The sequence below is a fragment of the Seriola lalandi genome, unplaced genomic scaffold (genome assembly GCF_002814215.2).
Source record: "Seriola lalandi dorsalis isolate HSWRI2012SDOR001 ecotype SW California unplaced genomic scaffold, Sedor1 jcf7180002054861, whole genome shotgun sequence".
Taxonomy (NCBI): domain Eukaryota; kingdom Metazoa; phylum Chordata; class Actinopteri; order Carangiformes; family Carangidae; genus Seriola; species Seriola lalandi.
Window position 1 is genome coordinate 576,114 of NW_019525414.1, and position 27,227 is coordinate 603,340.

At 39.8% G+C, this 27,227-nt stretch overlaps 3 protein-coding genes across 3 annotated transcripts in view; 2 read left to right on the forward strand and 1 right to left on the reverse strand.

Annotated features, from left to right (window-relative positions):
• LOC111670807 (piezo-type mechanosensitive ion channel component 2) overlaps positions 1 to 17,759 on the forward strand; it is a 48,167-nt gene extending 30,408 nt beyond the window's left edge. The window contains exons 33-56 of the mRNA XM_087179667.1: positions 988 to 1,076; positions 1,460 to 1,525; positions 1,879 to 1,991; positions 2,130 to 2,250; positions 3,858 to 3,932; positions 4,083 to 4,249; positions 4,531 to 4,730; positions 5,265 to 5,414; positions 6,935 to 7,276; positions 7,404 to 7,662; positions 8,168 to 8,356; positions 8,487 to 8,690; positions 8,896 to 9,011; positions 9,200 to 9,347; positions 9,461 to 9,675; positions 10,531 to 10,689; positions 10,908 to 11,055; positions 12,117 to 12,305; positions 12,565 to 12,657; positions 14,596 to 14,765; positions 15,569 to 15,685; positions 15,959 to 16,038; positions 16,282 to 16,498; positions 17,186 to 17,759. Coding sequence (XP_087035793.1) covers positions 988 to 1,076; positions 1,460 to 1,525; positions 1,879 to 1,991; positions 2,130 to 2,250; positions 3,858 to 3,932; positions 4,083 to 4,249; positions 4,531 to 4,730; positions 5,265 to 5,414; positions 6,935 to 7,276; positions 7,404 to 7,662; positions 8,168 to 8,356; positions 8,487 to 8,690; positions 8,896 to 9,011; positions 9,200 to 9,347; positions 9,461 to 9,675; positions 10,531 to 10,689; positions 10,908 to 11,055; positions 12,117 to 12,305; positions 12,565 to 12,657; positions 14,596 to 14,765; positions 15,569 to 15,685; positions 15,959 to 16,038; positions 16,282 to 16,498; positions 17,186 to 17,441 — 3,883 coding nt within the window. The 3' untranslated portion in view covers positions 17,442 to 17,759. The remainder of the gene's footprint in view (positions 1 to 987; positions 1,077 to 1,459; positions 1,526 to 1,878; positions 1,992 to 2,129; positions 2,251 to 3,857; positions 3,933 to 4,082; positions 4,250 to 4,530; positions 4,731 to 5,264; positions 5,415 to 6,934; positions 7,277 to 7,403; positions 7,663 to 8,167; positions 8,357 to 8,486; positions 8,691 to 8,895; positions 9,012 to 9,199; positions 9,348 to 9,460; positions 9,676 to 10,530; positions 10,690 to 10,907; positions 11,056 to 12,116; positions 12,306 to 12,564; positions 12,658 to 14,595; positions 14,766 to 15,568; positions 15,686 to 15,958; positions 16,039 to 16,281; positions 16,499 to 17,185) is intronic.
• Positions 17,760 to 18,086: 327 nt separating this feature from the next.
• On the reverse strand, positions 18,087 to 20,386 carry atp5f1e (ATP synthase F1 subunit epsilon). Its single transcript, XM_023427712.2, has 3 exons — positions 20,257 to 20,386; positions 19,780 to 19,907; positions 18,087 to 18,285 (listed from the first exon to the last, which is right to left on the reverse strand). Exons 1-2 carry the CDS (start codon positions 20,286 to 20,288, stop codon positions 19,781 to 19,783), a joined length of 159 nt encoding a protein of 52 aa, XP_023283480.1. The 5' UTR covers positions 20,289 to 20,386; the 3' UTR covers positions 18,087 to 18,285; position 19,780.
• Positions 20,387 to 21,963: 1,577 nt separating this feature from the next.
• LOC111670748 (PRELI domain containing protein 3B-like) overlaps positions 21,964 to 27,227 on the forward strand; it is a 9,898-nt gene continuing 4,634 nt past the window's right edge. Inside the window, exons 1-3 of the mRNA XM_023427613.2 lie at positions 21,964 to 22,089; positions 23,481 to 23,649; positions 23,761 to 23,850. Coding sequence (XP_023283381.1) covers positions 22,058 to 22,089; positions 23,481 to 23,649; positions 23,761 to 23,850 — 291 coding nt within the window. The 5' untranslated portion in view covers positions 21,964 to 22,057. The remainder of the gene's footprint in view (positions 22,090 to 23,480; positions 23,650 to 23,760; positions 23,851 to 27,227) is intronic.

Sequence of the window (27,227 nt, forward strand, 5' to 3'; positions counted from 1 at the left end):
GGGAGAGAATATGTTATGGCTATACACTATGACTATACAGCTAATGATGCTACATCTACGAATTAGGTTTGATGATTAGATATTGCTATATTTCGACATCAACCCAGTCATGAGCAGAGTGTTAAGACCGGCCTACTGTGAGTTGCACTGTAGCTGAAGACCCTCGGCTGGAACCCAGGTGGCTGTGGTTGCTATGGTAACCCCGGAGACGCGGGATCTAGGTGGATTCTCCTGGAGGCCGTGTCCCGTTATCACGATGACGGATTCTGCCGGTGTCTCAGCGGTTCAGCTCTGGTGGAGTTTGCCAGGAGACTTTCTGTCTCGGGCTCTCTTGATTTCTGCTCGGCTTCTCTGCAGGCGGCCGTGCAGAGGTGTTATCTGATGTGAAATAAACTCTAATGCTCTTCACTTTGGTTGGGTAACTTAGAGGAGACTGGCGTTGACCAGATGACTCTAAAGTTGTCAAAATCTTCAAAAAGAAAAACTTGATGATGATTAAAAGTTACAAAATTACTCTGAGGCACTTCTGTTGCTTTGGTTCAGTTGGTCTTGACTTGGTTTATAAAAATAAAAGATCGCGCATGTAGACAAAAATCATGTATCAGGTAGTTAGACACTGTGATGAAAACAACAACATTAAGTGTGTACTCCCATTGTTTTGAGGCTCATGTTCAAATTCTTTAAGTCTCTGTGCTCAGGTAGACACATTGTATGAAACAGGACATATTTTTCTACTACTTAGGACTATTAAGGACAAGTTAAACAGATTTTTTTTCAGACAATTTTAGAGCTTCTCCCACTCTAGTGATGATGTCATCCACTCTAGCCCTGTGGACACAGGAATCTAGTGGTGATGTGAACATTCCATGCAATACACACCCATTATAAACTCAAAAATGAGATGAAAAAAATCATGAAAAAAAGCATCAAATGTAAACTGTGCCAGGCACATAATAAACAAAGCGCCTTTCCACCCTCTTCCTGTAGGATGGAGAAGATCAAATCTAAACAGAGGAGTCGGCCGGCACCAGCAGACAAACCAGGAGCTCCTGCTGATCAGGAGCAGCTTGCACTGGGTAAATCAAGTAAATCTATTGTCTGTTTCCACTGTTAATAATTCAGCAAGGCACGATTGCATAGACAATCACCAAGTCTATTTGTATTACTTCTTAGCTACTGTACTTATATTCTACTTAATATCCATGTTTCTGTGTTTTGTGACAGGAGACATTTTGTGACATACCTATTTAGTTGTATTGAGATCTCTCAATCCTAAATTCAGATACATAGAAGAAGAGTTTTATGATGTAGGATCATTCTTTGCTGTCAAGGGAGGTTCAATCTAGTTTTATAATGCATTTTCACTACTATACTATACTTTATTTGTGTAACCTGTGGAGCTCATCAATCTTTAATCAGGAAAAAAACAACCAATAAGAGCTTGAGCTGTCTTTCTCAGGTGATGATAACAAGGAGAAGAGAGATGCCGGAAAATGGTGGAAGCCTTGGGTCTCTAAGCCTGGAGGTGAGCCACAACCCCACACAACTACAATACTGCTCAGTGCTCTCAGAATGATGGATAGATACTTTATTTATCCCCTAGGGGATATTCATGTGTCCATTAGCTCACAGTTGATAATAAATAAACAATAGTAATTAGATTAGTCCACTTCCTTCGGCTGAGGTGTTGCACAGCCTGATGGCAGTGGGAACAAAGGATTGATGATGCACCACTGGCTAAAAAGCAAAGAAAGCATATCAGAGGAGAAGAGTGAAGACACTGAGCTGCTGTACTGGAGCAGCTTTGTATGAGATGCCTGCTCAAACCTTTACAGTGTGTATAGAGATGTAGTTTTGACACCGCTCTGTTTAACACAGTGGAAAACAACTGTGGCTACCACCTGTTTGAGAGTGACAGCGAGGAGGAGGAGGAGGAAGTTCCAGAGAAGAAAGAGGAGGAGGAACCACCAAAGAAGAAATCTGCTTTCCAGGTAAGAGTCAGAAATTCATTAAATGTTTTCCATCCACTAAATGAAAAGTGAACACTGATGGAGTTTTGAATGTTTGCACATATGGCTTAATTGTAATAAAACCGGTCAAGTTGTGTATTTGTGTTTGTGATGTCGCAGCTGGCCTACGAAGCCTGGGTCACCGGCTCTAAGATGGCTCTGAAGGACCTGAAGAAGGAGAAGAAGAAAATGAAGAAAGAAGAGAAGAAGAGAGCAAAGAGAGAGCTGGAGAGACAGCAAGGTGAGAGAGTGACATCTGATCCCCCTCTGTAGTCAGTCTCTGAGTGTGAAGGTCAAGGTCAGCTGGTTTCATGCAGTTACGAATCATATGAAATGTTTTGATGAAGACTGGAACATTTAGAGACATTCTGAAACTGAAAGGTCACAGGTTTGATCCCACAGGCATCGGTACATCCACCAGCAGCTACAATGGGGTCCAAAAGTCTGAGACCAATTTCCCATAAGTCAAAGTGTCATTGAGGGTGACCCAACAGCTGAGTGGTTAGGGAGAGTACCAGGACATCAGAGCCTTGATTGGCAGGTTCTCAGTTTCATTCCTGGACCATTTACTGCATGTCCTTCCCTGACTCTCTCTCCTCTCATCTCCTGTCTCCCTTCACTGCAGCTGTTGAATAAAGCAATAAAGCATAAACCCCCCCCCCCAAAAAAAAACCAACAAATGTCATTGAGCAGACACGAACACCTACCCAAGGGTATAGGTTTGGGCTCAGCATTGGTCAGTACACAGAATCCCCTCCAGAACAAAGAGGACTGGTCAATGCTGTCAACAGAGCGGTTTATGAACTTATGATTTGTATTGATATATAAATAAAAACTACACAAATCAAGGATTAAAAAAAAATACACTGTAGGAAAAGAGAAAAAACAAACTATTTTTGCATTTTTGCATCAACATGTATTAGGTCTGCCAGTGTTGCAGCTCCCCTACAAACTAGAAAACATCTTGACATGGACAACATTGTTGGCCATAGAGGAAAGGGAGTCATCTGAATTACAATATTTTTGCCCATGCTTGAGGTCTGGACTGACACTGACTCCTCCTCCATGTCTGTCAGTAAGTCTGACATTTGTACATGATGTGAGCCTCCTGTTAGTCCCCTTTCAGTCAATCTAATGCTAGCATGCCTTAATCGGTTGTCTTGGAGACATAGCGGGCACATGGGAATGATCTAATATGACTTCACTTTAAACATGGTGCGAACGAGTTCACTCAAATATTGATAGGAACATGTCCCTACCGTCCATATGCAAACCTATGCCGTTGCCTCTCCCTGCTCACCAAGTGCAATTCACAACAGAAGAGATGAAAGCTTCACCAAATAGCGTAAAAGCTAAATTTAATGAATTTACACCATATTTACTCTTATCCTTATAGTTTGCTACTGGAGGCCACAGGGTCATTAAAATGCAAACATTGACCCTCTGCAGAACATGAATGTGCGTGGATTTTTAATAATAAATTTAATGGCAAACTGCTGAGTAGATTGTAAGGAACTATAACTTGTTTGCAAAAGTTTATCCTGCCCAAATTGGATTAATTAAAAGTTCAATTCAATCTATCCATGAGATGTGAATACTTTTGGTGTAAAGGTGAACATAATGGCATCAGAGGACAGACCAAGTCACCAAAGCTTTAGCATTCATTCAGATTTTTTTTGGTGCCCTCTTGTTCACCGAACTAATGAATATATTGTCCTGATCATGGAGTGTCAGCTGTGGTCAGGAGGTCACCACAATCATCCATGAGCATGACAGTAATCAGACCAGTAGTTGTGCAGACATTCTACCACCTGAAAAAATGATGTAACAATAAAACTCTCTCCTTAGGCCTCGATAGAACAGATTCTAGTGAGGATGAGCTGGAGGAAAACTCTGTGGAGGAGGAAGGAGAGGAGGAAAAAGGTAAACGCACACAATCACTGCATTACACTCTCAACAAACCACCATTCTACCAGCGAAATGAATATTTTGTTACTGAATGGGTTCAAAGCAAACACACAGCAGTAAAACCTTCACTATACTTGACTTTACTCACTTGTCCTCTCCTTACAGAAAACATCCTGCAGCGCATCATTAACACCCTGAAGTTTAGCTGGGTGTTCATTCAGTCTCTTCTTGACGACCTGACAGAAGGTCTGAACTCATTCTGTAAAGACAATCTGGACATTTCCAAAGTGCTGCGCTTCGAGCGAGCGTTACTCAACCAGCGACAAAAGAAGGTGGGACAAAACTGATCATGTGAAACCCTTTAATCCCTCAGTATCATATTTATATTTTACAGGGGAAAAAACAAACAGTTAGAATGATGCAGTGGTTTTCAGAAAGTTTACAGTGATCTCGTCGGCAGGACAACCTGGACTATACTTTACTTTTACTATAGTAAAGTATGATATGTATTCTATTGAGTGGTTTAAATTCATACACAAATATATAGAACAGTATATACCTGTCACGCTGTGTTTTGGGTGAGCTACAGCCTCAGTTTCTCCTCGCTCTGCAGGGCAAAGAGGTGAACCAGGAGAGCATAAAGCAGTTCTATGAGAACTGGATGTCCCGTCAGAACACACTGTCATCCCAGGCTGACTTAGATGACTCCTTGCCTCCTCCCTCATCACCAGCCACTGTGCCCTCCTCACGCCATGCTTATGCCAAGCTGAAGAACCAGGCTTCCAAAGTGTCCTGGGGCAGCAGCGTCTCCAGGTAGGTTACTGGACGCTGCGTAAGTCACATATACAGCAGGAGACTGTAGGATCTTTTCTCAGGGGTAAGTTGTCACACTGATCATATCTCCAAAACCAGAGGGTGCTATCTTAAAAAAAAAAAAAAAAAAAGCTGCATCAGCTGCATGAGCCTCTAAGTGTTTTGAAGTCATTTTGCTCTTGACATAGCTCCAGTTACAACCTTCTTCACCGGATGTTATTGGTTAAAACTGGTGGAGGCGTGCTGACATGAGCACACATATTTAGTTTTACAAGAAGATTGAATTTTGATATAAGAATTTTGATAAAAGAACGTGGAAATATGTTTCCGTCCCCCCCTTTCTCTTGCCTGCGTCCACTGAATTTCTTCCTCTGTGTCCAAACATGCTGCAAATAAGTGTGTAGTTAGAGGAGCAGTTGGACTTTAGTGGCTTTTCTGAAGTTACAACTGCCAGCCAGTCACACATATGCACACAAAATATGTAGGGACTACTTCTCTTTCAGACCATGTATACTCATCTGCTCTCACCTTTAGCTGTATGACAGACGAGACGATGCTAGGTTCCCGACAGCCGACCCAGGAGGAGCTGGACGAGCCTCCTGCTGCTGACCAGCTCAGAAGGAGGCTCCTGAAAACTAACAACATTGACCTGACCTCCTTTGACACCGATGAACTTTCACCAAGGTGAAGGCCAAATCTTTGGTTATGGATGATAAACAAAAAAGGCTCAAGGTTCACACACAGATTTGCTAAAGGTTTGTGGGGATAATAAATACAGAAGTGTGCACTCAGTGGTCACTTTAATAAATCTAATGCGATCCAAGACAACAGCTCAGCCACAAATGCGACATTTACAAAATTAATAATGTTCAGTTTTGTTTTCAGGTGTTAATTTAACTGTTGATTATTGAGTTGCAGTGGTGTTTGACTGGATTGCTTTATATTGACAGATGTATTGTTTAGAAACACAAGGGAGGAAGAATATTAGAAACGACACTCACCGAGATGAAAAATAAACAAGTACATAAATTAAAAGTTGTAAAAAACTGAAAGTTTTAGCAGGAACTTAAGTTTCTTTAATGTAGAATTTGTGGCAGATCGGTGGTATTGGATTACATTAAATTGTATAGTTATATAATATATATACCATATATAGGCCTACACAATAAAGTGGCCAGGTGGTTTACATATGTTAGTTAGATGTCAGTTATTTGCCTATGGTAAGTCTCGTCTGTCCCTAACTTTAACACTTATCTCTATCTCCATCATGAGTAAATGCAGTACACATGATACCCTTCAAATTTGGCATGAAACTGTCATGGTAGAGTGTTAGGCTGGACCCAAATGCAGACAACACAAGGGAGTCAGTGAAAAATGTTTAATAATCAGAAGAACTTCCAAAACTTGTGAACCAACCAAACAAGAAGCCAAAGCACGATATAACACTGGGGTCTAAACAGAAAGCTGAAGCACGAGGAAACACAGGGGACATGAACAGACGAACTGACACAGACAAAGTGGAGCACAGAGACTAAATAGACACAAGGGAGGCAAGGGTGATCGAACACAGGTGAAACACATTAGGGCGGGGCAGACAATCAATTTGGAGGGGAACAGGACAAAGACAGGAAGTAAAAACATCAGGAGACACAAGGAAAGTAACTACAAAATAAAACAGGAAATGACAAAGTGCAAACATAATACAAAACTCAAACATAAAATGTCTGTCATGGCAACCCATGACAGAAACATTGCAGCCATTCAGCATGACTTGTTTCAGTGCTGCATTAAAACCAGACACCAGGCAAACAACACGGATCAGATTAGAAAATGTTATAAAAAATTTTTTATAGGTTACAGCTTTAGTGGATCTGTTCTAAAGGCCCAGTCCATCATCCAAATGTGAACAGAATGATCATCTCACCGTTTAGTCCAATTTTATTAATAATTGTATTATTATCATTATTATTGTTATTGTTATTGAAAATTATCGATTACATGGAATCCTCCATGTTGTTTTTGCCTGAGATGTTTCTCTGCCAATCATTGTGAAGTTTTTTTTTTTGATAAAGAATAATTCTGGACCCTTTCTTTTTAAAGATGCTTATGTTTTTGCAGCGCACAACACTCTCTCTACATGTTTTGTGCAAATTTCTTTGTTTCTGAAAGTTAAAATGTCCCCGTTGCTATCTTTGTCTCAAAAGCTTTGAAGATGGCGCACCTCTGAAGGAAGACCACGAACAAGAAGAGGATGATGAGGACGATGCAGAAGGTGAGAGGAAGCCAGAGCTAAAACAAGAAGAGACAGAGGAAGAGGAGGAAGAGGAGCAGGAGGAACGGCAAGAAGAGGATAATGAGGTGGAGAGAGAGGAGCTGGATGAGGACCAGCAGCAGAAAGAAGATGATGAATGTGCTGAATATCCAGAATGCACCTCACTGGGTTTCAGGGAAAGTGACGAAGAGAAAAGTCTCGATCTCACACAGTCTCCCAGGCCTCTGAGTCAGGAGAGCAGGAACCTCACTGCCAGCGAGCTGCTGCTCAACAAGTCAGTTGACACAAGACATGTAGTACTTGAAAACAAGAGCATTTTTAGAGACAAGCTGATAATTTCCATCTCTTTCTCTTTCTTTCCATCTCTGTCTTTCCTTCCCTTCCTTCCCTCTTTCCTGTAGTATGTTTGAAAATGAGGAGATCTCAGAGTCTGATAAGTTTTTTGTAATGTTGCCGAGACCTCTGAAGCTGCTCTTTGCCCTCTACAACACCATGGTGTCCAAGTCAGAGATGCTGTGCTATTTTGTCATCATCCTCAACCACATTGTGTCGGCTTCGCTTCTCTCCCTCATCCTGCCGATACTCATCTTCCTCTGGGCCATGCTGTCTGTGCCCCGGCCGAGCAAACGCTTCTGGATGACTGCGATCATCTACACAGAGGTTGGAGGATTAGAAATATTATTTTCTCTAGGACAAACAGACACCAGGGCTACAGTCAGTTTTATCATTGATAAATAATTCATTCCTTGTTGGTGGAATATTCAAAATGCTCAGATTAAAAATGAAAATTAAACAAGGGTTCATTTATTGTAGCTTGCTGATGTTGTTTGTGTGTTCATATTTTTCATGATGCTGCACCTATAAATGTGGACAACTTAGCAGAAAGATATCTTAACTCACTACAATCAAAGCTTTAGGTTTAGTTAACTTATAGTATTCAATCTATGTTTTGTTCTATAATTTTGTTTGTTTATTGCACTTTATATAAAACAGACATGATACAACTACTGTACCATTTCTCTCATTCAGTAAAATTGTTTCTAATGATTAAAACTGGTAAAATTAAGATATCAGATTTTTTTCTGAATATATATTTTTTATTCTTCAGTGTTTCAGCTAATGCACAATCCAGAACTCTTAACTCTTTCTCCTCTGTTTCTCTCAGCTGACTGTTGTGGTGAAGTACTTTTTCCAGTTTGGTTTCTTCCCCTGGACCACCTCTGCCTACAGAGGCATCAACGCTGAGCTGCCCTTTGCCCTTCCCAACATCATCGGGGTGGAGAAGAAAAACGGCTATGTCCTCTTTGACCTCATTCAGCTGCTTGCTCTCTTCTTCCACCGATCTATTCTCAAAGTAACCATGAGAAATTACCTTTGAAATACATCCGCTCATTCAAATTACACCCATCTACCGCTGTATGTCTCGTGAGGGACCACCACTAGTTTTGCATGTTAAAACTCCCTTTGTGTCCGTGACTGTATAGTGCCATGGGCTGTGGGACACTAAGGAGGTCGAGATGCCTGATTTCTTCAAGAAGATGAAGAAAAAAGTGGAAAAGAAGAAGATGACAGGTGGAGATAAGATTGCTGACAAAGGGAAATCTGCACGCCGGCTGAAGTTCCTACCCCTACAGGCCTCCACCAGTTCCTTATTCTGTAGACGAAAGAGAGGCGACTCTTCAGGATCTGCCCATGGTCAGTGTTTAGAAAAAGCTCGAGATGTTTTTATCCAAACATGATCGTACAGTTTGGATGAATCCAAGTTTCCTGTTGTCTTTTGTTTTGTTTTTTTTTAATGTCCAATAGTTGCTATATGAAAAAAATCACCATATATTACTAACATTTCTCCATTTTTTGTTTCATTTTTCTACTGGAGAGGTGAAGCCCAAGAAGCAGCATAGCAAGAAGAATGGACGGCAACGAAACAAGGCTCCACTGACCAGGAAACAGAGGATCAGACAGCGGATCAGAGAGAGGATGCTGCAGGCCAAAGCTGCCGTTATCGAAGTGTACGCTGATTTCTTGTCTGTTGTTTTGGTTCAGATTTTACATCTGATCTGATGGATAATAATTGCATAGAATCTTCGTTTTTTGTTCCTAACGTGAATATTTGAACTTGGAGAAAAGTTTGTTCTGGCAGCAGAATTTTCCTGCTTATGGAGGATTCTGATACTGTACTTTCTTTTTTGTTCTTCAGCGGCCTTCACATTTACTTACCCATAAGGCAGTTTTTCTACGACATCATCCACCCAGACTACAGTCCTGTATGTGACGTCTATGCCCTCATGTTTCTCATCGACGTAGTCAACTTCATTGTCACCATATATGGATACTGGGCTTTTGGGGTTAGATTCAAACCAAGAATATACATTCACATGAATATTACTTAATACATTTAAATGTAAATGTATGTTCTGTACAATATGACACAATCAGGCTGATCTCTGTCTCTGTGTAGAAATACTCGGCAGCAGCTGACATCACAGAGTCCCTGTCAGAGGACCAGGTTCCAGAGGCCTTCCTGGTCATGCTGCTCATGCAGTTTGGTACCATGATAGTGGACCGGGCTCTCTACCTGAAGAAGTCCCTCCTGGGAAAGTGTGTTTTTCAGGTGGTGCTGGTGTTTGGCATACACTTCTGGATGTTCTTCATCCTCCCCGGTGTCACTGAGAGGTCAGAGCTCATCACTTGAATTCATTTTTCTGTTCATTTCTTCGCTCCAGACTACTTCGACATTGAGTCCTTGTTTACACGTGTAATGTCACCACACACAAAAAAACTCAAAACATTTTCTAATAATATTGTGTTAAATATGATGGCAGTCTGCTGGGTCTCTACAACAAGAAAACTCGAACAAGAAAAACTAGAATCCCCTTCTCGTGGTTGTCTGCCTCCGCCACTCACACTCCGCCATTTGTGTGAAATTTTGTCATAACTGCCGTGTAAAGTCTTGAGTAATGGCTAAAAAGTGTTTTCTGAGGTCACTGTGACCTTGACCTTTAGCCACCAAAATCTAATCAGTTCATTCTTGAATCCATGTGAATGTTTGTACCAAATTTGAAGACATTCCTTCAAGGCATCACTGAGATATAGTGTCCATGAAAATGGGATGGACGGACGGACAACCTGAGAACAATATGCCTCCGGGTCTGACTGCCGGAGGAATAAACACATCTATTTGAATTGTCTTTCAGAGATGGCTCTATTAAAGCCTGTGCGGTGCTTTTATGTAAGCACACATTGCGTGTGTTTGGCTTCATCCCAATGACTTCTCGGTTACCATCTATTACATTTTAGAAAAGCAAATAAATCACTGGATCTGGTTTTTAAAAAAAAAAAAAAAAAAAAAAAGCTTTTAACATAAAAAAAAAAAACACCTACATCATGAAACTTTCAGTCCTTCAAGCCTCTATTTGTTCAATTTGAATATGAAAATTAAAAATCTAAATATGAATCTGATCTGGGGACAATGACAAGATATTTTCATTGATATCTCCTTCTCTTGTTGTGTGTTTCTTTGCTCCACAGGAGGTTCAACAGGAACCCTGTGGCACAGCTCTGGTACTTTGTGAAGTGCATCTACTTTGGCCTGTCTGCCTACCAAATCAAATGTGGCTACCCAAACCGTATCCTGGGCAACTTCCTCACCAAGAACTTCAATTACCCGAACCTCTTCCTCTTCCAAGGGTATGGAAATGGTGACATGCTTTATAAAATACAAATATATTCTTAAATAGCGTGCACTGAGTGTAACTTCAGTGTACAAGACACATTTTCTACACTGTAAATATGTGTGATAGTGTTTCTCATTTGTTTTCTTGGTATTTAATTTCTTATTTTTATACAAAAGAAACCAAAGACTAAATTTTCTTTCTTCATTGTTGTTGTCTCGTCTCCTCCTCCAGGTTTCGTTTGGTTCCCTTCCTGACGGAGCTGAGGGCGGTGATGGACTGGGTTTGGACTGACACCACTTTGTCTCTGTCCAGTTGGATTTGTGTTGAAGACATCTATGCTAATATATTTATTCTCAAGTGCTGGAGGGAGTCTGAGAAAGTAAGTGAGAGCATACACTACACATGTACTGCTGCATCAGTATGTACAGTATGTACTGAGCACTCTAACTACAATGAAGATATTAAAGCAAAAGACCAGAACATTTGTATCTTCAGGGTTAGATTTATATACACGATGACCAGTTTATCATTGTCATCATTTATCAGGTAATAATACTGATTATATTCTGATTACAGCTTCTAAAGTATGACAAGCTGTAGATTGAATCCATTTTGATTTCTGGCTGTTGGTCAAACCAAATTAGCAGTTTGAAGGCAGCGCTCTGATAATCTCTCAATCTGTCATGTCATGATATTTTCAGGTTGTCCGTCCGTCCCATTCTTGTGAACGCGATATATCTCAGTAACACTTGAAGGAACTTCTTCAAATTTGGCACAAGCATTCATTAGGACTCGAGGTTGAAATGATTAGATTTTGGTGGTCAAAAGTCAAGTTTGCAGTGACCTCACACAACACGCTTTTGGTCTTGTGAACACAATATCTCAGTATTGCCTTGAAGGAATTTCTTCCAATTTGGCACAAATGTCAACTTGGATCAAGGATGAAGTGATTTCGGTGGTCAAAGGTCAAGGTTGTGGTGACCTGACAAAACACAGTATTGGCCTCTTGAATGTTGAGGAAATTTGTTTAGATCTGGCACAAAGATTCACATGGCCTCAAAGATGAACTGATTAGATTTTGGTGGTCAAAGGTCAAGGTCACAGTCTCACGTTCTCACGTTCTTGTGAATGCAATATATCAAGAATGCCCAGAGGGAATTTCATCACCTCTGTCACACTGTGACCTCACAAAACCCGTTATTGGCCATAGCTCACAAATTCATTCACTAATTATTACACAATTTAACTCAAATGTCTATAAAGATAAAATGAAGTGATGACATTTCATATCCAAATGGTCAAAGGTCAACTTGACTGTGACAGTGCTGTAACTCAGGGAGGGGAGACTGTGACCATATTTCCTGTAACTTGGCTGGTTGGTGAAGCAAACAACCGTGAGACATTATTTGTAGTTTTATGTTATTTATAATTTTCTCCCAGAAATATCCGCACCATCCAGGGCAGAAGAAGAACAAGGTGGTGAAATATGGGATGGGAGGATTAATCATCTTCGCTCTCATCAGCATCATCTGGTTCCCACTCCTCTTTATGTCACTGATCCAGTCAGCAGCTGGAGTGACCAATCAGCCGGTGGACGTCTCCATCCAGCTCAGCATCGCAGGATACGAGGTCAGGTTGGACACGAGTACATTAATATGTGTGATAACTTTCAACTTTCAGTCTTTGTGTGCTTATAAAAACACTGAAGCTAGCTGGTTGATAATCGAATTCGAGACACACCGCCATTGTCAAATAGTCAAATACAGCTACCACAGCAAACACTTCCCTGCAGTACCATCGTCGTTTCCACCAGTGATTACAGGTTTAACTGCCCACTGACTCTGCAGTTTACGCCAATGTGGACATATGTCTGTTTGTGTTTTCACAGCCTCTGTTCACCATGAGTGCCCAGGAGCAGAACTTGGTTCCATACAAAGAAACTGGATTCAACCGACTCACCAAAGTCTACGCTACTCATCCGGTACGATACATTTGATTTTACTGTGAACACCAAACTGAGACCAAATACAAAACAATTCACCAATTCACTTGTCTGAATCATACCGACTGGTTATGGTCATGAGGGCAAGTTTTAATTTATTCTCTACCACTTACCCTGAAGTAAGAGCAACAGGAACAGAAACATATATCAGCACCTTACTTATGTCACTGCAAAGCACATGACACTGTTAAGCCAATGAAAGATTTTCTTTTAGGATTAAATTGTAATTGTAAAGATCATATTATTTATTGTGACAAATGTGGTCAAAGCATTTATGAAAACAAATCAGAACATGCTAACACCCCATCATTGTTCATGGTCATGAAGTTAGCGTCTTTGTGTCTAATTTGAGTCAGATTACATTTTGGAAAACTAATCCGTTTTTAAATATCTAAAAGGTAAAAGGAGGTGGAGGACTCCAGCAGAACCATCTTTGTATGAATGAATCGTTCATCTAGGCAAGAAAAATCATTCCGAATATGAGTGTAGTACCTGGTACTAAGATTGACCTTTGACAATATCTGACAACGCCACCTCCCACTAAGGGGCAGGAGGAACCCTTAAATCTTTAACATCTCCCGTACAAGTTGTGACCCACTCTGACTTCCCCCAACAGGAACAATTTACCAGAGGCGTATCTTGTGTAAAAGTTAAGTTGGTTTTATTACAATAGATAAATAAAATTTCCATAAAATATAGGGATGAGGCAATAAGAAACGAACACTTCCGCTGATGGTTCAGTCAATTAGTTCTCTTCACAATAAGGGCGGGTCGGCTCTACACAGCAACAATAGTGGGAGACAGAAAAGGGAGACAACAGACCTACCACCACACAGATGCACTACACATTAAATAGCATTACACACTTAAACTCTATAGATTTATCGCAATGGAAAACATGCAGTGTCACGACAACTATACACACCACTACAGAGTGTCACCCGTGCTGTGTGTTGATGCAGACCCGGCCTTTCACAAAGTCAAACTGTAGATACGAAGAGAACAAACATTAGCTTTCATCACCATCCAAAATGACATACCATACAATACAGCAATCATGCTAGAAAATACTAAATGCCTCAAGCCTACAAATCAAAATAAACAACAAAAAAAGCTAATTAACAGTAGAAAACAGTGGCTGGCCTGGTCTTTGCAAAGGTACACAAACTCCCATAATTAAATAATGCAGGAGTGAGTAGAAATCCAGTGCATCACAGTCTCTGCCACAGTGGGCGTCAATGGCCACGTCAATCCTGAACCTGACGGACAGGACCCTCGTGTCTGCCTGTCCCCCCGTATGAGAGGGAGAGCCAAGTCGTTTTATCACTTCCTGATTGACACCCAGTCACATGACCGCAGACGACCAGTCATGTGACCAAGTGTCAATGATAAGTGTCACATTTTCCCACATGAGATAGGGCTGATAATTATTAGAGCCTAACTAATAACTCAGCCATGTCGACGTACCACCTGACTGATTATATTACACTGTATTATATTATATTATATTATATCATATTATATTATAATTTATACTAGAACTTGATTTGTTACTGCTGCAAAATAGACAATAAGACAAGTAGAATTTTGGACAGAGGATATTAAACATAAATAAAATGAAAAAAAATTTAATGAAAAGCTTGTTTGTATTATTGGAAGACAGTAAATGTTTTTGTATGTACATACAGATTTTCTATCAGAGTATTTTTGTATTTGTTAAAATATGTATCTGTCATGAGCATAACTGTTCATTTAAATACTACATCATGTTGAGTCTAAAGCATCTCTTGTTCCTGCTGAGAGTACTGGGGAACTTGAAACAACTGTGGAAATCAATCACCCTTCTCTCTCTCTCTCTCTCTCTCTCTCTCTCTCTCTCTCTCTCTCTCTCTCTCTCTCTCTCTCTCTCTCTCCCAGTCTGCCATGCAGTTCATAATGAACTACTTTGCGGAGGACATTGTTGTTGCCAAGATCAAGAGTGATGCTAGTCTGCTGTGGAGCATCAGCCCAGCCAGTCGAGAGGCCATGATACAGGAGCTCAGCAACTCCTCCCACATATACATGACCTTACGCTGGACCCTGCTCAGGTCAGTGTGTGTGTGTGTGTGTGTGTGTCTGCTTGGATGGTGATTTTGTCTGTGCATGTGTTTCATAGTGCAGAGTCCAGATCTCTAGTTTTCATGTCAACTCATGTCAAGTCAATTTTTATTTGTATAGCGCCAGTTCATTCATTCATTCATTCATTCACAACATAAGTTATCTCATGGCACTTTCCAAATAGAGCAGGTCTAGACCTTCTCTTTATAATATTATTTACAGAGACCCAACAAATCACAAGGGCTTTATGTGTAAATCTATGTGAACATACTGTAGATGCTACATGTTCTAGCTTACTGATACATGTATTTCTCTAAAATCTTAAGTGCGAAAACACATTTTCTTACTTGTTCTACTAGTTGTTCTGTTTTGTATTTTGGTCAGTCTGTTGGTGCTTTGTTGTTTTAAATATCAAAGAAAGGAAAACTAATATTCTCAAAAGTACTTAAGATGAATGGTGAAAGGGTGTGAAAAGCTGGGAGTCTGTGTGTATGAATGTTTGCCTCGGTGCATTAAATGTGTGTCCATTTGTATATTGTCATATTCATTTCTTGGGTATTCAGAAATGTATCAACCCTGCTCGTACTGTACGTGTCTGAATGTGGTGACAGCAAGTGCCACTGAAACATATAGGTTCGGTTTATTTTGTTAAAATTGTTCATTCTGATCTCTTAATGAAGCTGTAAAGTAACTACATGTTAAACTCCTTTGGCTGCATTCGGCACAGATGTACAAAGCTTTGAATAGACTTCGGCTCATGTGCTAGTAAACACAGCTCTCCTGCCCTCCTCAGGAACGCATCCATATCAATGAATGTAGAGAGTGTGGGAGAACACACTGTGAAGTTTGAGGACAAGGCCTTGATGGAAGGGATCGTCAACATGCTCAAAGGCAACAGCAGCAAACCTGTGTGAGTCTCAGTCTACATATACAATCAACTGGTTTTTACTGTTGTGTCTTCTGCAATTTCCTTTGACTAAAGCTGCTGATGCTAAAGAACAGTTTAAAGTAGCCAATCAAAATGAACTCTAAAGTTTTAATTGGCATTAAACTATAAGAATTAAAATACTGTTTGTTATCAACTATTTCTTAACACTTTTATATGTTCTACATTGCACGTTTTCACACATATTTTCTCCAGCTTTGTGCTCAAAAGATGTAAAAATATGTTATTCTGTTGTAGGATCATTAACTCGCTGCTTCCAAAGTTCATCAGGGGTCCCAAAGGACCAGAGTCCAAAATGGCAACCAGGATGAAAGTAGGTTAGTTACAGTTTATTTTACATTTACATGGCTAAAGATGTAAATTTGGTAAATTATAATGCATTGGACTTATATCCAAAGGAATGTAGTGATGCATTTGTTTAATACAACTCCTTATGCTCTCTTTCTATCTGGGGTTTTTTTTTTTAACTCTTTCTGGGTATATGAGTGAAGAATCAGAGTGATCAGTCCTGTACATATCACTCCTGCAGTTTAATCTAACGCTGGCGTGTCTTCCCCCAGAGCACTCGGGCCGCCCAGACCTCCAGGTGCTGGCTTTCTTCAGGCCCATGTCAGTCAAACTTCAACAGGCCAACAGGACGTCAGAGAAAGATGCAGACCAGTGGTGGGTGGTGGAGGAGTGCTCGCCAGTTCTCACCTCTGACTGTCACAGCATAGAGATAGTGGTGTTCAATGATAAAGTCAGCCCCTCCAGTCTGGGCTTTCTGGCTGGACATGGGTAGGTTAACAGGACCTCTTTGATCTGCTCTCTGTCAGGAAATTGACTTGACTCCCCTTCTTTGCAGGTTTGAAGGAAACTAACACAGTAAAACTTGACTGCTGTTCTTTGCTGAGGTTTGAAAGTATTGTCCCTTCGGTAGCTCAAAGTGCTTAAACATTAGTTTTCAAGCACTCAACAGTACGTCTCGTTGCAGATACACCCTGACAGCTGATGATGATAATCCACACATCTCATTTTTTACTTTTGTAGACCAGCGTCTTCCCTCTACATGATGACAGAAGACTAGTGCTTTTACTTTGGCAGAAAATAATCTCATAAACTTGATCACAGCAAGGTCTGTGGATTATCACAAGTAACTGTGTCCTTACATTTTGAAATACAGTTTTTCAAATGTGATTTTTTTTTTTGAGCATTTTAAACCAAAGTTGCTATGCACTGTATTGGGATGATCTAAACCTGATATCGAATCTTTAAGCATAAGCAAATCATCAGCTGATTCTGTAGATAGCACAAAATGTGAGATTTTGGTTGAAGTGTCCCTTTAATGTCACATCTGCACAGCTCAATGTCAATTGATCGAAAGGAAAAGTTAAGAAATATTGTTAAAATTTCAGTGAGATTTTGAAAGAACTGTTGTATGCTCACAGACTTACTTGAACCTGTCCACTCTGCTCCTCACGACAGCATTGTAGGCCTGTACATGTCAGTGGTGCTGGTCATTGGAAAGTTCGTCAGGGAGTTCTTCAACGGGATCTCCAGGTCCATCATGTTTGAAGAGCTGCCATGTGTGGATCGGGTCCTGAAGCTCTGCACGGATATCTTTGTGGTCAGGGAGACTGGAGAAATGGAGCTGGAAGAGACGCTGTTTGAGAAACTCATCTTCCTCTACCGATCACCCGAGACAATGATCAAGATGACCAGAGAGAAGAAAGACAACTAAGATTTGACAAGACGTCATCTATTACAGGACGTTGAGAGTGCTATGCCACATTCCATGATCCATTTGTAATCACGAACCCTGTACAAGATTTGAAACCATTTCTGACCTGGCTATTGTGACCTCTGACCTGCGCAGACAGGTGCAGGTTTCACCTGTCCGAAATTTAGGTTTATTTATCTACGTGTTCAGTTCCCTGCCAAAAATTAAAAAAGGACTTAAGGACTTCATAAAGGCAAAAAAAAATGAAACAATAACTAGCTCAACTGTAATACCAATTAATCTGGACTGCAGTTAAATGAATAAAGTGCCTGCTACATATTTGCTATTGTTGATGCCATTTTCTGCCCACTGGGTTATGCATGCATTTCTGATGATTTTGGATTGTGGTTTTTACTGGTGTGAAGAACACGTAAGATCCTACTCCCTGATTTAGTTTCTTTCAGGAACAATGAAATTTCATCAAACCCTTGATGTATTCATGGATCAACACACACACCTCTGTAAATACCATGTTTATGTGTATGTCTATGTAGTACTAAGTTATTTAGATCAAAATAAAAAATGTAGTTGGACAAAATGTTTGTGTCAGCCTACAATACTATCAATACTATATTCACCAACAAGGCAAGAATACAATGAAACTAATTGTACTTCTGATATTCATCTTTAATACAGTTTTAATTACAAATGAAAAGGTAAAACAGCAATTTCATCCAGGTCCACAGTCCACCAGGTCATCTTGATATCATCCATTTTTTTTTTTCTTCCTTTCTTAATTGTCTGCAGGACAGGACGGTGATAGGACCTCACAACACCAGGAAAAACTAAATCATGGTCTCACATCCTGGAGGAAAAACAAAGCAGAAGAATGGAAACATTAAAAATGTATGAACATTTGTTTTGCACCTGTAAAAGAACAAAACTCTTTGATGTCACTGACTGCAGGTTCTGGAATAATCAACTTGGACAGTAAACCTTTAACACCTGAAATTAAGAAAATATATAACTTTAGTGAGATGCAAAAATAAGTTATGACTAGTACATCATACATGTCGCCTCCCTGGTCTTAGCAATAAGCAATAACCAGGATGTTTGACAGAGCACTGAAGGAAATGCAAAACAACCATTGCACCTTCAACATGTTTTCTGTCATGTCACCACCAGATACAGAAATTAAAGAGCAAAAAGTTTTAACCTTTTTGAAAAATGCACTTTTGCATCTAAAAACACAAGGAGCTAAAAGTTTTTGAAAATTAAGTCTTCTTCTTGTCTATTTATTTTGGATTGTTTCACCCAGGTGCAGCCCAGGGAAAGTGGGTGGGGTGGGAGGCTCTAGTATTGGAGGGCTCAATAAAAACCCTTGCTCAGGCAGCTGATGAATGCCAAGATGTAAATGGATCAATAGGAGCAGCATGTTTGTAATTCAGGTTAAAAGAATCCATGTTTAATATTATAGATGTATGCAAAAGCTTTTTGCTGCTGTTTTATAACTTATCAACCCCCAATACTGGGAGAAAAATACACATTTGATCAATCAATAAATAAATAAATAAATAATAATTCTAAATATATTGATGACAAACTGGGTCTTGGGGTCATGCTCCAAACTGCTGGAGTCACCTCACTGGGAAACTCAGGTAGTGAATGCAAATTTTGTAGTTACTTGGTTAAATATTGTGTATTAGTTTAGAAGGAGTTAAGTTTTATCAAACTACAGTGTGACGACCCCTCCACCAGGACACTAGGTGTCCCTGTTTCTTTTTGTTTTCCCTCTTCAGGTGCTGAATGCAGGGAATATAAATAGTAACCTACCTTGTCTAAATACACCAGGGATAGGTGAGCATGTATCAAAGAGTACTGTGAGTGTACAACTTTCATTCAAAACCTGCAACTGGTCAATTCAGAAACCAGAGATTCAACACAGGAGGAACTAACCACAGGCATCACTTGCTAAAGTATGTGACCACTGATGAAAAGTAACTAAACAGATTTACTCAAATGCCATCTAAAAAGTATCATTCTTTTAATATCAATGGTATTCTACACTTCCATTTGATTGCATTACATCAAAAATATAGTATTTATTTTACAATTACTTGAAAGTTTGAGTTATTACTTACTTTGTAGATTAAGATTTTCTGTCTGTTTTTCTATATGTTGTAAAGGCTTCTTCCTAAATTATGCGACATCTAACGAAAAGCTTAACATTGTCACCACTGAATGTCACCACCGCTTCTCCTTCAGACACACCAACTGCCAGGGGCCATGATGACTTAATCTGCCGACATGGTTCAGTCTCTTGTAATTGCTTGTAACTTTCTGTACGAGGTGAACTCACGCTATGCTGCTGGTTTGGGTTTGAGGACTTTGACGTTGGCTTCTGCGGCCTTCAGTGCCTCGGTTTTGAACTGCGGCTTCAGCGCACCGCGCACCGCGCTAGCGCAGATAGCGGAGAAGCGGATGTAGCTGCAGAGAGGACACACTTGTTAGCCACATGCTAAAGGGCAAGCAACAAAGAGAATTATCACTCTGGAAAAGACAAGCATAGCTGCTTCTTTGATGACAACGATATATGCGATGCATTAGCACAAAGAGTAAAATCGTGGTCGGTTGGTGATGTTACCACTGTATGTTAAACACATGGGTGGAAAAGCTAACTCAGGCTAGAAACCTAGCTAGGTAGCTCTGTAGCGAAAGAACGACAAATATTTTGTTAAACTATTCAGTTACGTTAACAAATCTTTATCAAGAACACCGTGATAAGTAACGACCACAAAGCTAACTCGGAAGACATACAAATTCTGCATTTTATTACCTTAGGCCTGCCTGTCTCCAGTATGCGACCATCTTGCCTGTGTTGTGACTTCAAGGACAGGTCGGATATGTGCGTGATGACGGCATTTGAGATAGGCAGTGTTCTCTCTCGCCCAATAAGAACCATGCAGGATCATGATTGACAGCTTTGATGGTGACTTGTCCCGCCTCAAGTCAACACTTAAAAAAAATAATAAAAAATCTTCTTTTAATATCTGCTTAAATGTCATGCAGTGAGATGATTGTAGATGATTGTTCCTTTAGGTACTATTGTGACAGAAATTGGAGTACATTGAATGAATGTGACCAGCACAAATAATTAACTAAAAGGTCAACTAGAAGGTCAAATAGCTTAACAGAGGCCTTGAAGCATAACGATATCATTGTCATTGTATGTAATTTTATGTAATTTATATTTTGGATGTTTGACTTGGGCTTTATCTGTTTGGTTTGGTGGTAGTATAATGTCACTAGTCACCTTGAGTCCTGCACATTTTTGCTGTGTTTACATTAAGCACCTCATTGGCATCACTTTGAATTAGGTAGAACTAAGAATGCCGATTTATACATTTTAGGAATCTAGATATAAACGGTATATAAGGTATTTGCTGATGAATTCCCTACTCCCTTGTCCCAATGTTGAAATACACAGAAACATTATGTTTATACAGTGATGTTGCATTTAACTTCATTGGCAGGATTTGTTGGGGAATATGAGAATTATTAGACAATAATGACGCCGAAAATTAGGCGGGGGTGATACTAAGCCTTACGACCGGGGGGGCAGTCACCTTCCACTTGTGGCTGAGGCCTAGGCCTACTTTCAGTCCTGACACATTAACCGTATCTCATCAGTAACATGAATTAACTTTTTTTCCCATATTAGAAGTAATGATGTCTGCACTCAAATCAGGTGGCCGCCTCCTTCCTCAGGCAGAAAATCTAGCGCGTTCGTATTCTTCTTCTTTGGCAATTTGGGATGGCTCTGCCTGATGCACGGATTACGATACAGCGCCACTACTTTGCCGTAGCGTGGCGTACAGCTGCAATTGCAGTTACAAACGTCAAATCCACCGAGTACCGAGAAAACAAATAGGCCTACTAGAATTTTGCCGGGAGGAGAAGTCGGCACGAAATTTGGAGACGCTTCGCAATTCTCTGTGCAGGAAAAACCCTGTTGATGTTTGAGGGAGTTTGTACAGTTGCGAAGGGAAGACAGCCTCCCATGACAAGCAGCTATTTTAAATCATAACAATTATAAATCATTATTATCATCTCATGGTTATAATAATCATAATAAACAATATATTGTTTATATATTTAAGGGATATTATCATAAGCCTGAATGTAGAACAGGACAGAACAGAATGTAACATATAGGCCAAAACATGACCAAATTCCCCTTAATGTTTTTCACATTTATTTAAAGCTGATTATACAGCTTGTATCTAAAATACAAGCTGGTCTATTTGTTGTTTGGAAATACACAACAAACGGATAAATCGGATGATACACAGACTATTTACAGAAGGATTATCAATCTGTTTACACAAACAATATTGAGACAAATCTACCTCCAGTCACATTTCACCGACTGGGCTTTTATGACAGCATTGCCTGAGATTTATGAAATTAAATGGATTGTTCTGGATGTGGTGCAGCAGGGGTCTCTGCCACCAGGAGGCGGCTGGGTGCTGAGGCGCCATTAAAGCTTTTCTCCTTCGGCCCCTCCCTCCTCGCTCACTCCGGTCACGCTGTCACCAGTCGCCGGCTCCCGAGCCCTGACAGAAAAGCCTGTAAAAATGAAGATCTGGGCGTCAGAGCATGTTTTCAAGTGAGTAGTTTTCTATCTGGGCTGATGTTTTAAATAAGTATGCGTTTTAAGTAACTGATGTCCTCTTGTATAACCAATTTTTTGTTGTTCTCTTTACACTTTTCGGGTCCCAGCTGCTACCTCCTTAGCTGCTAATGCTGCACATAAGTTAGGTAACTAGACACAAAAAGCATAAGATTAAGTTACCTAACCCTTTGTCTTGTATGTTAGTTATCATCCTTAGTATAAATCCAAATTCTAGTCGCCATTACGTTTGAAGTTTCCTAGCAAAAATCTTAATTTGTCGGTTGGTTAGCTAAAAGTAAACCGTTTTAGCTACCTGAGTTTACTTTTAAGTTAGCCTTTTCCTGCTGGCCTTGAAGCTAACTTTGGCTAATCTGATGCTAGTTGCTTAGCCAAGTACATCGTTTTGAATTTTAGAACGTATGGCAACATTTCAACCACAAGGTGATAAGAAGGGAAGTGTTTCGTGTGCTTCTCTGTATATTTGCCTTAATATCGGAAACAAAACCTGCTGCTGAATGTGACATAATGTCCAGCGTTACATAACGGTCCGTCGGCCTGTCAGCCATATACTCTGCGATTGAAGAAATGGAGTGATCCGATTTTTTTTTTTGCCTTATTGTTATTATTTTTCCTCCTCACTCTCAGTAATAATTATATTTTAATGTTAATTGGAACATATATTATAATTTCCAGACGTTTCTGTATGAAACCATGATGATGATGTGCTGAGGGGGCGTTCCTCCCTCCTACCGAGCTGCATAAGCAAATCATCAGCTGATACTGTAGCTGCACAGCCTTGTGGCTGATACAGCCATAAGGCTGTGCAGCTCCTTAATTCGTTATCAGTTAAACCTATCATCCCCACGTTTTTTCTCATGAACTACTGCACTTAAACAAATGGAATCAAATGATTAAAGTCTGTCAAACATGTAAGATTATCCTTACCCTTTCACTTACTATGATGCAGGTCCAGATGCAAAACAACATTTTACAACAACCAGCTAATGCTATTGTCACTGTTCTTTGTTTTTCACTGCTATTAAAACATAGTCATTGCAGTGTGAAGTTTGTGTTTGCATGGTAAAAATTGTTAAGAAAAATGTTTTTCTTTGTATTCTTGTAATCTTTACAATGATGTTCAAATTTACATGCACATTTGCATTCACCCAGCATACCAAGTTTACCTACCTAAATGATGGAAATTGGAAATATATCAATCTGATTTTCAACATGTTTTTACATCATACCAAAGCATTTTTGTTGGATGGTTTCAGAAATTAAAATCCAAAAAACAAAGACAAGATTTTCATCTACAGTCTCTTGTAAGAATGTTAAATGCTCTGTAGTAAAATGCTGCTTTCTAATATTAGTTTTGGTTTTGACAGCCACCCATGGGAGACGGTGACCAAGGCCGCGATGCAGAAATACCCCAACCCTATGAACCCCAGTGTGTTTGGTGTGGATGTTCTGGACAGAACTGTGGACACAGAGGGACGGTTACACAGCACCAGACTGCTCAGCACAGAGTGGGGGCTGCCTGCCATGGCTAAGTCTGTAAGTTAGATAATGGAAGAAGCACTTGAGTTTAAGGGATGTTTTATGTTGATTGATCATGTTAAATTGTTTTGCTTAATCCCAAGCCTGAGTTGTGCCCTTTTCCTGCAGATCATTGGGGTAACAAGAACATGCACTTATGTTCAGGAGCATTCGGTAGTGGACCCTAAAGAGAAGACCTTTGAGCTGAAATCTACAAATGTGAGTAGTGATGACATATGGTATCACAGTTGAAGAGAACACTTTCAGCAAGAACTCTTGTTGCTTCACACTGACATGAAGTAATACATAATAATATTTCACTGTTTAGCTGCCGTGAATCAAGTATTCATTAGGACAGAAAAGTAAAACATAGATTATTTTCTCTCATGTCAGATTACGTTGTGGACACATTGTGGAAGACTTGACATTTTGGTTGTATTATGTTTGAATAATTTAATAATATTTAGTTTTAGGGCTCACGATATGAAAAAAAATCATAGTGCGATTATTTTGGCAGATATTGCGATTTCAGCTGGAGTAATTGTTTTTGCATTTCATCATCACTGAGAAAAATGATGTTGTGATTTTTGTTGGTCTTGTACCAAACAAACATGTTCCTTTACGTCTGCAGAACAGGATTTGTAGGCTGGGGCGTCTCTGTAGCAACACAACACTTATGGTGCTAACAATGCACAACGATTTGACATATTTTACCTTCATCAAAAAATTGTAGCTAAATTTGGAATGGGGCCCACTTTCTGTAGGTGGATCAAAGTCCTATATTCAACACCTATGGCTGCAGTCAGGACCAATGGCCTGATCTTGGAATATTTTTCGCTCTACAGAGGTACAAGGCAAGGATGCTGTCTGTCGCCCTTCCTGTTTGACATTGCGATCGAACCACTGGCAATTGCTATTAGATCAGTTGGCAGGATTAAGAGTATTTCCAGGGGTAGGGGTGGGCGATATGGCAAAAATATCATATCACGATTTTTAAAAAATAAAATCACGATTTCGATTTTATCAGGATCTTAAATTGGAAAAAGAAAAACAGACAATTTAGACCAAAGAACCTTTCTTAACAGATTTTATTTCAAATAGTCGCAGTTTTGCCTGCATGTGCAAACAACGAAAAGTTAAAGGTAAACAACAACATTGGCTCTCAGCATACTGCTTGGGGTGCTTCCTCTTCAGGTGATTAAACAGGTTCGTCGTGTTACCACCCGACGTGCGAACGGTTTCTGTGCAAACTTTGCAAATTACATTTGCTCGCGCTTGATCAGTTGCGGAAAATCCAAACCAATTCCATATAAGGGAGGTGGAATTTTTTTTAGCGACCAACTCCGTTTGGCTTTCAGCCATCGCTCTCCCTGTGCTACCGCTACACACACAAACAAGGAGGCGGGTAGGAAAGCGTGTCACTGCCCATAATTCGCTATGATTGGTCGGTCAGGTTGACGACGTCAATACGTCTGGTGCGTCAGTGCATCAGCATAGAACTGCAATTTATAGAATGTGCCCTAGACGATCCCACTATCTCTGCAGTTTGAAAGTTCGTCTTCACATTGTAATCCTTCACGATCTAATATCGTCATATCGCCCACCCCTATGCAGGGGTGAAACAAACCATAAAACTTTGCTTTATGCTGATGATCTGCTTTTGCAAATATCAGACCCAATTGAGAGCATGCCCTACCTTCTCCACTGGCTGCAAAAATTCAGTAGCATATCAGGGTATAAAGTTAATTTGTCAAAATCTTTATTATTTCCATTGAATCATCTGGCAAAACAGATCACTTATGAAAAGTTGCCTTTTAAAATTGGAAATGACAAATTTACTTATCTGGGAATAGAAATAGGTTCAATTAAGGCTATTTTTTCAGTATAACTACAGGTCTATTTTAGACCGTACCAAAACTGATTTGGATAGGTGGTCGAAACCTCCATTCTCACTGGCAGGACGGATAAATGCAGTGAAGATGACTATAATGCCCAGGTTTCTTTATTTATTCCAAATGATTCCCATTTTTCTCCCAAAATCCTATTTTGCTCAGCTGGATCGCTTTATCTCTTCGTTCATATGGAATAAAAAACCTGCACGTATAAAGAAGGCAAGCCTGGAGAGAGTTAAATCTGATGGTGGTTTGGGTTTACCTAATTTTTTATTTTACTATTGGGCAGCTAATATTGTCAAGCTGACATATTGGATCACCATGTTCGCAGATAAGGAGAGTCCGGTCTGGGCTGATATGGAACTGAGAGCTACACTCCCAGTTTCTCCGATTTCAATCTTAACCGCTCCTCTCCCACTAAATATCAAAGCACCTGAACTGAACTCAAATTTGGTGGTCCAAAATTCGATTAAGATCTGGGGTCAGTTCAGAAAACATTTTAATTTGACAAATATATGTAGCTTCTCTCCAATAATGTTTAATCATCTTTTTGCACCATCTCAAATAGATCAGGCATTTGCAGTTTGGCACAGAAGTGGCTTGGTCTACTTTCAAGATCTCTTCACCGATGATGGCTTTGCATCATTTAAATTTCTATGTGAAGATCATAATTTACCAAAGTCCCATTACTTCAGATATCTTCAGGTTTGGAGTTTTGCCTCTAAACTTTTCCCAGGGTATCCATCTTCACCCTCTAAAGACCTACTGTATTTAGTCCTTAATGTAAATCCACTCAATAAAAGAGCAGTATCAAAAATATATGCATTAATTCTGGATAGCTGCCCTCATTAAAACAAAATCAAGGCAGCATGGGAAGGAGAAGTTGGAGAAATAATACCGGAAGACACCTGGAAAAATACCATACAGCGTATACACAAATCTTCTCTCTGTATCAGACATGGTTTGATTCAGTTTAAGGTTGTACACAGGTTGCATTATTCTAATGACAGACTGTCTAAATTATACCCTAATGTTGCACCAAACTGTCCTAGATGTCAATATTCTCCTGTTTCTTTGGGACACATGTTTTGGTCATGTCCGTATGGTTGTCTGGTTGTATGTTATGGGAACTGGAAGGGGAAGAACCCTCCTGCCTATGTTCATTGGATTAGAGAGGTGATGTTGGGATTGGCTCTGGAAAAAATTAGGTATACAGTACACGGGTTGGAGGATAAATATGACAGAACCTGGTAACAGTTCATAACTCATATCAAGAGCCTGCCTTTTGCCTGACTCCTTGTCTTTATTTATTAATTAATTAATTTTTCTTTCTTTCTTTCTTTCTCTTTGACTGCCGTCCTTGTCTTCTCAATGCCCATATTCTGACTGTTGGGACTTTCTTCTTTTTTCTTATGCAAGAGGCCCAGAATGTTGGTGTTATGACCATAATGATCAACACTGATTAGTTTGAGTCTTTTTTTGTCTGTGTCTCTGTTTTTTGTATTTGTGTATATTTGTTTTCTTCTTTAGGAGTTCTGTTTGCCCGTTTGATACGTGAGTGTTTATGTAGATGTGTTTGTGGGGATGCCATCTGGATGGGGTGGGGGGGGCGGGTTCACAACTTTTGTAAGAAATGCTTAACTAATGATGTCAATGTTTTCGATATGGAAAAATGATAAAGTTGTTAAAAAAAAAAAAAAAAAA